The 10,071-nt window shown below is 42.2% G+C and overlaps 1 protein-coding gene across 1 annotated transcript; it reads left to right on the forward strand.

Annotated features, from left to right (window-relative positions):
- The first annotated feature begins 1,507 nt into the window (after nucleotides 1-1,507).
- LOC115589369 (complement C1q tumor necrosis factor-related protein 3-like) lies at nucleotides 1,508-5,376 on the forward strand. The gene is made up of 3 exons (XM_030430211.1): nucleotides 1,508-1,522; nucleotides 4,009-4,162; nucleotides 4,946-5,376. Exons 1-3 carry the CDS (start codon nucleotides 1,508-1,510, stop codon nucleotides 5,215-5,217), a joined length of 441 nt encoding a protein of 146 aa, XP_030286071.1. The 3' UTR covers nucleotides 5,218-5,376.
- The last annotated feature ends 4,695 nt before the right edge of the window (nucleotides 5,377-10,071 follow it).

A 10,071-nucleotide genomic window follows, 5' to 3' on the forward strand; every position in this document is an offset into this window, starting at 1 on the left:
ACAAAGTGTCGATGATCTTGGTTCTTTTGAGTTCTTCGAGTGCTTTGTGGGGATTCTTGTAGAGAATCCGCCGCCGCTCCCGGGCAGCGACGGACCCCCTTATGGACCTACGAAGGAGAGGAGAGAAAGAAGAAACAGGGAGTAATGAATGGGGTGGGGGGGGGAGGGGCGCAGAATACGAGAGCAAAGCAGAGGAGAGGGACAGGTCGTTATTTATAGAAATGCGGAAGTTGCCGCTGTTGAGGTGTGGTCCCGCTCCTGAAACTTCGCCAATTAAGCTTCAATTCACTAGCAAGGACCACACCGTCAACGAGATGCGTTTAAGGATTTATTAGTGAGAAAGGAAAACGAAGTGTCGAAGATCTTGGTTCTTTTGAGTTCTTCGAGTGTGTTGTGGGGATTCTTGTAGAGAATCTGCCGCCGCTCCCGGGCAGCGACGGACCCCCAAAAACCTCCAATTACTTGAGAAGAGATGGAGCAGATCTGAGATCTTTGAGATCTGAACGGATGTAGCGGTGGTACGTTTGGGAGGACCAGCGGCCCATGAGACGTATGAAGTGTTCTGGGAAGCCACTACGGGAGGCTGAAGTGGCAGCTCCGATTCTGAAGGAGTGCCCGGAGTAGTTGTCGGGCCAAATACCAGACAATGAGAGCACGTGGCGAAAGTGATGGTGGAACCAGAATCGAGTAGCCGGATTCGGAGATGAAGAGAGGATCTGTCATTGTTGTGAGATTTACGGAATTGCAAGAAATTTGCAAGGGTTTCGAAGGGATTCAGTGGTGATTGGACCTTGAAGAGGAAGACGGGTGTAGACGGACCAGATTGATTGGTTTTGGTTTGCTTTAAGTGGAACACCATAGTGTCGTCTGAAAAGCGAGACAAGTCAGAAATGCAAGCGTTACAGCTTGAGTCCAAGTGAATGGTTGAGGAGGTGAATTCGGAGCATCTGAGGAAACCAAAAACGCAAGCAAGAACATGGCTTCCAGGGTTTGGGCGACTTGAGGAGTGCCGTACCCGGAGTGGATTGTGTGGCGGCAAGTTAACAGCAAGTCGGCATGAAGAGGAAGACGGCGAGGGCTTAATGAACTGTTAACAAACAGCCGGTTATTGTCTTGGAAAGAAGCTGATACCACTAAGGTAAGCTTGGTGATGTATGATTTGTCATGATGAATGGGCGTAAGTACTGAAAGAAGTCGTGGTGATGAGACCGAATGACGGAAAGGTTGTGTTGTTTTGGTCGTGAAAGTAATGGAAGCTTTCCAAGCTGTCCAGTAGGAAGAGAGGGTCAAGGGTGATAGGCTGTTGATGATGAAGTTTTGGGGGTCGCTTGTCAGGGGTATTTGCGCTGGATTTACGAGATGAATGTCGACGCCTGACTGGTGTAGGGAAGGTATCTGCGTGAGGTGCCAAGCTTCTAAACTTCTGGCATTCATTAGCGAGCTTTGGGGGCGATTCTGCCGCAAACCATCCCCCAAAACCGGCCTAAGGAGCAGCATCGATGTACAGATGGATGTTGTGAGGGTGAGTCGGTTGGTCGACGTAAAAGAAAGTGATTCCGTTCCAATTGGTGAGAAGGTTGAATCACAGACGGATTTTGGCAAGGCTCGAGCTATCCAGGGAGATGGAGGTCAAGAGTGATGGGACTGAAGAAGTGATGAATGGTAGGTTGGAGATAAAGGCTCGCCCTTGAGGGATGATGCATAAGGCGAAGTTGATGTGGCCCAGAAGGGACAGAAGTTGACGTTTGGTGCGGCGCGGGGCGCAGAAAAAGGTTCGGTTGAGCTTTCCGTCCGGGAATGAAGTCTAAAACTTGTTTGTGTCGAGAATGATTCCGAGAAACTCGAGGGATGTGGAGGGGCCCTCTGTTTTCTCTGCAACGATGGGACCCCGAGGTCGGGGAAGACTGAAGTCAGGGTAACCAGGCCGGTGGGGGGAAATTGTTAGACTGGATCCAGCTGAGGGCTTCAGGTGGGGTGTCGAAGAGTTTAAGCTGCTTTGCAACCAAAGGTGAGCCTAACAGCGAGGTAATATGTACCACGCCAGTGGATGTTGAACAAACGGCAGACGTCGGGGTGAATAGGGAGGACTTTGAAAGCACTGGTCTGTTCCTGGACCTTCCTTAACTTCCTTAACTTCCTTAGCGTGTGCAGTCAACTGAATCTGGCTTGGTTATGGTCAACTGAAGATTTTTGATTTCGAAAGAGAGGGTGGAAGTCCGGGTGAAAACCTTCACCTGTAAAGTCCTTTATGAGAACTAGCTTTGGCGAAGTAGGTTGTACGGGCATTCGGGGTGGGCGTGGCCCCCGCCGCAGAAGGAGTAAACGTGGAGGAAGCGGCACTGGAACACGGTGCATCCGGTACTGTTGAAGCCGTTGCAAATCGAACAACCTCCTTGGTGCATGACGGGCCTGCCTTTCTTATCTATGCTGTTGATTACAGGAAAGATGACAGAAGGGGTAGATGACATCTGTTCTGGAGGTATGGGTGCTGGTGGAGCTGCCGACGACAGGCGAGAGAAGGCTGAAGCTCTCGTTTGGTTTTATGTGCGGCTCAGTGTGGGTAGCTGTGTATAAAGTGAAATTAGTGGTTGCCTGCTGAGGGGGAAGAACGGGTGCTGGCATCCCGGTGCCGACGACCCCAGCCGACATGAGCTGCTGGGACTGATGGAGCTGGGAGATGGAAGCTCCCTGCATCCCGGCATAGGGCGCTGGCACCCGGTGCCAGGAGCCCCGGTTGAGGCGAGGTGCTGTGGTTGCTGGAATTAGGTGGCAGAGGGCGCTGGCATCTTGGTGCCAGGGGCCTTGGTTGAAGCGAGGTGCTGTTGTTGATGGAAACAGGAAGCAGAGGGCGCTGGCATCCCGGTGCCAGGAGCCCCGGTTGAAGCAATCTGCCGTGGTTGCTGGATATAGGCGGCAGAGGGCGCTGGCATCTCGGTGCCGGGAGCCCCGGTTGAAGCGAGCAGCTGTGGTTGCTTGAAACAGGAAGCAGGGGGGGCTGGCATCTCGGTGCCAGGAGCCCCGGTTGAAGCGAGCTGCTGTGGTTGCTGGAAACGGGAAGCAGGGGGCGCTGACATCTCGGTGACAGGAGCTCCGGTTGAAGCGAGTTGCTGGAAACAGAAAGCAGAGGGCTCTGGCATCTCGGTGCCAGGATCAGAATCAGAATCAGAATCCTTTAATATCCCGCAGATGGGGAAATTTGTTTGTCGCAGCAGCAGAATATTACGAGAACAGAGCAATAGCAAAATAGACAATAGAATAGACACTATAATTAAAAAGGGAAAGAAAATAGAATCGAATCGACGTATATACATATTTACATGATGTAGTGCAGGAATGGACAGTAATTTTTATATACAGACCGGAGCCCCGGTGGAAGTGAGCTGCTGTGGTTGCTGGAAACAGGAAGCAGAGGGCGCTGGCATCTTGGTGCCCGGAGCCCCGGTTTTAAGCAAGTGTATTACATAGCATACTTACGTATGTACACAGAAAAATTCTGACAGTCAAATAATTGGTTAAAAAAACTAATTGAATATTTGAATAATTTAATAGAAGCATTCAATATAATAAATGTGCTTTGATTCATTATTTTATAATATTTAACAGAGTAAACAACAATAAGGATATGACTAAACAAGAAGTGGGGATTAACATACAGTTAAAATAAGCTTTGCTGAGATTCCCTCTTGAGGATTACGTAATTCCTGAGTGTCATAACATTTGTCACACTGGGAGAGAGGAAACGGAGCTGATCAACAAGAAACCAGACGACAGAGAGGAACAAACTCCCATTTCAGACAGACTATCTGCTGACATCTATCATCACCTGATACCATGTTCGGACTTGTGCCAGTTGAAGTGTGACCACAGCTGACTGTCAGTGTGCTAACATCTGCAGATTTGGAAATGCAAGTACATTTAAAAAAAAAAAAAAAAGTAATGCAATATAATATAATACATATGCTGTATTACAACATGTAATACAGGTGAAATGCTTTAATCAAATGACAGGATGGAAATATTTTATTTCACACAGGTAAAACCAAGGTGGCATTCAGTGCATTGTTAGAGAAAGGTGGGGAGCATGGACCATTCAACACCGATGTAACTTTGGCTTACAACAAAGTGCTCACAAACATCGGTGATGCCTACAACAGCTCTACAGGTAAGGACATCACATGCAGCCTGAGTCAGATTATTGATACATGTTACTGGCCTGATGAATATACTGTAGATGTATATCATTATTTATATATGTAATCTGATTACTATCTGTACCTGTTCAAAGTGTAACAGATTATCAAGGATTAAATTTACTGACGACCCGTGCAGTGCCAGACCACAAAAACAACAGTAACCAGTAATATTATAGTGTATATTAATGATGAAGTGTCTCGCTGCAAAGTAGCAGTAAAAACTTGACATTTAGTTTCATTATTCTGGACATTCATACTAATATTGAAAAGTAGGTGGGACTTTTCCCATTCTAGTATAATGGCTGCGACACCCATTATGAATCAGTAATTGAATCAATTTACATATGTTTAGTGTTTTATTATCTTCAAACATGTTTTCTGGGGCACTTCCTCAGGATGAAATGGCAAAATGTCGACCTACTGATAATATTTCTGATGCTACTATAAACAGATAAATTCAAACCACCTGTTAAATGGCATCAAAATACAGGAAATGACACCTACTCCACTAACATTTTGAGGGGAGAAACTCCAAATCTGTGTTAAAATTCTCCCACCAACATTTTTTATGCTTTCTACACCCATGAGTAACGTAGATGCATTTGTTTCCTTTACTGAATATTACTGCAAGAATTCAGATGCACGTCCAAAAAGTATTCATGTTTGGCTACACACCTCTATCACGTTGTATTTATTAACGTCACATTCAAAGCCTTCCAGAAACCCATAAAAATCCTCTGTTGTTTTCACAGGTGTCTTCACTGCACCTGTTGCAGGTGTTTATTATTTCACCTTCTTCTATCATGCTGGATTAGAACATGCATCAAAGCTGATGCTCTTCAAGAACAGCGAGATGATCGTCATGACATCTGATCAGAAATCACGCAGCGACCCAGTTGATACTGGAGGGAATGCAGTTGTCTTACAGCTGCAGCAAGCAGACAAGGTTTATGTGCGCATGCCCATAAATAATCATGTTTGGGCAGCTGACCACACCACCTTCAGTGGTTTCCTGCTCAGTTAGAATCAGAGAGAATCAATGAATTCAGAAAGATGTATCCAACAACTTGAGATCAATGATGTAGTAACTCTGTTACCATTCAAATGTACATTTAGATTAAAACAGGTGGCTGTTGCTGTCATATTACTGTGATCAACCAGAATATATCATTATTCCACTGAGTCTGAACTGTTCCATTTACTGTGTCATATCATAAAAGTGACAACAAACATCACAATCTGATGGTCCACAGAGGATCAACACTTTCATTTTTGACACTAGCAGATAAAACTCAAATATTAAGTCATTGATCTCGGGTGTGAAGGAACTTCCTCATTTTTTTGGAATATAATTCTGCTTTTGCTTGCTGTCTTATATTGAAACGTGCTGGTCAGGGCATTATTATGTTTTTGACGGACCTGTAACCTGAACTGAGGTTAAAGTTGTTCATAAAAACATCACCCAGACCTTGTTTGCTTATTTTGTGTCTAAATTGAGTAAAAAAATCTGAATTGTAAATACAAAGTTGTTATAACACAAATATAAGCATCGTTTTTCAGAGCTGTATTGAGTCTTTTAAAAGAGACATATAATCCTTTTTCAGTTTTTCCTCTCCTTCAACGTGTTATATGGGTTCTTGTGTATGTAAAAGGTCTCAAAAGTTAAAAAGGTCAAAGTCCACTCCAGCAGTAGCTCCTCTCTCCCACAGAAAACACAGCTCCTGAAACACCTCGTCCTTAGTCCCGCCTTTAATGCTGTGACTTTGTTACATCACAGTACATCACCATGTCACACATTTGCAAAATGTATTCCAAGTGGCTATTTCGGCACGTAAGAATTGATTTAGCACAGCCGCTCTGTTATTGCTAGCTGTGCCTGCTCAGGCATGTGTGAGACGACCAATCAGAGCAGACCTGGTATTCAGGAAGAGGGGCCTTAAAGAGAGAGGAGCTAAAACAGAGCGTTTCATACAGAGGGGGAATACAGTGCTGTGTGTTGTGGGCATTAAAGCATGTAAAAGTAGTCTAATAGTAACCCAAAATAACATTTTGAACCTGAAAATGAGCATAATATGTCTCTATGAAGTTTGCCATTTGGCATTATGATGTCCTTGACGGCATGAGAATGACGTCCTTAATTTACAAAAAAAAAAAAAAAACAACCGCATTACTCACTATATCCAGTGCAAAATATTACAAATAACGTCATATTACATTAAAAAATATCATACTGAGTGATTTTTTTAGGAATACATATTGTTTAAAATCTTAACTGAATCATATTTTCTTGTGTATTGATATTAGGACTTTAAGCCAACATTCAATAGGGTCATTCAATACCAGCTCACTCAGTGACAGAACTACAGTAATGCTACACAGAATCGACATTTGGTTGAAAGACACTGAAAACTAGTTGAGATGTGAATTTTGAAAATGACAGACTCTTCACTCGGGTAACAAATGATTTATTCTCTGTAATCTGATCACTGTAAACATTCTCATTCTTTACTTTAGTGAATGTATGTCTTGGATGTCCCAAACAAATTTCAACCCAATCCAATAAAAATATGAAATTGTTGAGGTTTAGAATATAATTGTGTTCAGGAAGAATTCTGAAAAAATAAGATGTTGGAAAAATGCACTTGCTTTCAAATAAATTCACCAAACAGTGTCCTCACCCAGAGGAAAATGTTACTGCTCACAGCTTGCTCCTTTATGGCTATGGAGCCGTAAAGGAGCTCAATAAGAGTTCTGATTTCAGTCTCGTCGTCTTTTTTGGTCTCAAACATTTCTCATTTGTTTCTCCTAAAATTCCTTAGGAGCAATAGGTGAGACTTGAGACTTTACCACTTAAACCTTGCTCCTTTCCAGCACTGAGGAGACATTCTGAAACTTCATTGAGAGCTTGATGAGATCTCCTTTGAAACTTACAGGGAGCCCAAGTTGAGATTTTCTGCACCTGTTTCTCAGGAGTAACAATTGAGAAACAGGAGAAATCAGCCACAGCCTCACTTTGGTCTCACAGAGATCTCATAGTTGTCTTGGAGAAATGAATGAGACACTACTGAGATCTCTCTCTCTGGGCGTGTCTGGAGTGACTTCCTGTGAGGAGGCCAACTGAAACAGCATTCTATTTAATAAGACATCGACATCTAGTGGAATGTTTCAGTATAACATGCCTAAACTGAGTGCTGGAGATGGGTCAGGTTCAGTTCAACTAATTTTTTTGAAAATACTTTGACTCAAAATGTGCTTTAGGTGAGAAGTGATACGTTTCTCCATCATATGCATGGCTGCTGTTTGTTTAATAAATCAGTGACTCTGTGTTACTTTCTTTTTACTGTTGTAACCATGCAGAGGGATGTCTTTAACCCAAACCATGATCTTGATAATCTAACCAAACCTCAGTCTATACCAGTGTTGAAACAAACTCTACACATTTGTCTGCTTCATGCAACATTAATCAGGAGTTTTCAGGTAAATCTGGCTATCAATAATAACTAATGATTGTCATGGATAACTATTAAGTATAATAAAGATTCAATTTACATTGGATCACCTCGGGGTGGGTACTAAACTGTCAGGTGGTGACTCTGATTAATAATTAACTCAATAACTACAACCAAATTTACCGTTACAGCTGATAATGGTCAAAGGATATAGAATAGAGTCCTTGATGATAAGAGGTTGGCAACATTCACGCTTGTACAATGAAGGTTCAAAAGTATTTTATTTAACACGAGAAAGAACACACAATCTAACTACCATGTACTATAACTGTGTGTGTGTGTATGTGTGTGTCTGTGTGTGTGTGCAGCCTTTCTTTAGACGTTGATGCTGATTGCACAATGTATCTTAAACCATGTGAAACAACGTCACCCGAAACTCTGTGATCTGACATTTTCTCAAGAATAGCCACAGGCACATTCATTGTCGTGATCATACCCAGCATCTTGAAGTACCATCAGTCAAAAAAGGCTCAGAAGAACGGTCATGTTTTTACTTGTGTAACTATGCATATTCAGGTAATCCAACAGTGTTTTTAAGTTGTTTCTTTCGCTCAAGAAGAAGGAGAATCTTGTAAACCCAAACAAAATTTTAATCATTCAGTTAATCAGAACAATGTTTTTTTCAAAATTCAGAATCACCAAATTTGGATTTGATATGTGTGGTTGTGTTGCGTTGTTGCATGTGCATTGTTTTTGCCACAAGGGGGCAGATTAAACTGATGGGCTGCATTGACGCATGACATAATATGTGGAAGTATGTGTGCCTGGTGCTGTTACGCTGACAGCTTGTAGATGTTTTGGCCTTTTCCACTGTACAGCAATTTTCAAAAAGTAGACAGAACTAGAATGAATTGTATTTGTTGTGTTAATGTCCAAGCTGGTTCAGGACGCACAGAACCAGCCCCGTGACTGCCCAACTGTGGCCTGTACACAACCCATCAACAGTGTTGGCATATTGTATCAGGGTATATGTCACCAATTATTGACAAGAACGTACAAGTACAGCAATGCCAAAGACCTGAGCGTCATCATTCTATATTCTTCCCACCAGAAAGTATAGTAACAACTGTGTGATATTTGGGTGGCAGTAGTGAACTGTATTGTGTACGACCCCCTCTGGTCGCCAGGTGGCACAGGTAATCCACACCTCCTCTGAAGACCCTGGCCTTCACTCCACCTACAGTATAGAGACCCTGGAACACAACATGATACTGTACAAGCAGAGTCACTTTCAATAGATGAAACATTTAAAAGGCAGAAGTTCATCAAAAAGTTCAAATTGTTTGTTTTGAAACTCCCAAACCCACCCCACAGAGCAGTCTCTATGTAATCATCAATTCATATAGATCTAATAATATGGTTTCTCATAATAAATGATCTTGTTATCTCAGGAAAACATTTCTTCTTCTGTGATATTGATACAAGTAACTTGTGATCTTGAGAAATTGAATAAAAATTTAACTTGTTGCCAGTATGAAACAGAGAAATAATATGTGTGACCCATATCCCTTCAGGGCTCATACATTTCTTTCCCTGTAGGAACTTTAACATTTGTAGGTTTTGTTAAGGCGTTGGTTGTTCTGTCAATCAGTGTTTCTAATGAAATAGTTTGAGATATTGCTCAATACCTGGTCAAACTTCCATAAACCAGTCAACTGGGTGGTGCACTGCAGGCCCACAATTTCCAAAGAAAATCTGTTTTGTAAGTGTTAAGTGATAACATGATGTTGAAACAACGAAAAAAGTGGAACTCGCCTCAGGGCAGTGCAAGAAGTAGGAGAGTCTTCTAAACACACAAAAGAACATTAATCCTTCACTTGATCAGTAAAAATGTCATTAACAATCACCAAATTTGGAATCAGGACTGTACGTGTGTTTGATGTTGATAGATTAATGCTGTGTGTATAAATCTATTAGATTTAATTTTGGACACTACATGAGCTGCAGCCTCCTCAGCTTCATCTGCCAATTTTGTGCACAAAATGTCACAAATAATATCAGGCAATTTGGTGAATATTGTGCTGAATAATCACCTTCACATAAACTCATTTGCTATCACTCATCCTTTGGCTTTTGTCTTTTTACTTTCTCTATGGAAAACTAAATAAAAATTTATATTTTAGGTTTTCTTCTGTTTTTTCCTTGGTCACGCTGTCAGAGTGTTTCATAAGAAATACTTGATGAAAGTTCTGTAAATCAGTGCACAGGTTGACACAGCCTCCCATTTTCCTGAGAAATTTCTTAATCATCTTTAGAGCCAGGATGTGGGTTTTCCCACCACAAAAGATACTCTGTGATTAGTTAAGGGAGACATCTGACAACAACCTCCCATCGATTGAACAATATAAAAGCAGCAGCAGCAATCGTGT

The sequence above is a fragment of the Sparus aurata genome, chromosome 10 (assembly GCF_900880675.1).
Source record: "Sparus aurata chromosome 10, fSpaAur1.1, whole genome shotgun sequence".
In the NCBI taxonomy this organism is placed as follows: domain Eukaryota; kingdom Metazoa; phylum Chordata; class Actinopteri; order Spariformes; family Sparidae; genus Sparus; species Sparus aurata.

Bases quoted from the DNA above. Each gene is read 5' to 3' on its own strand.
- LOC115589369 (XM_030430211.1), top strand. The intron at 4,163-4,945 runs GTAAGGACATCA...TTGTTTTCACAG, and splicing joins TGCCTACAACAGCTCTACAG to GTGTCTTCACTGCACCTGTT.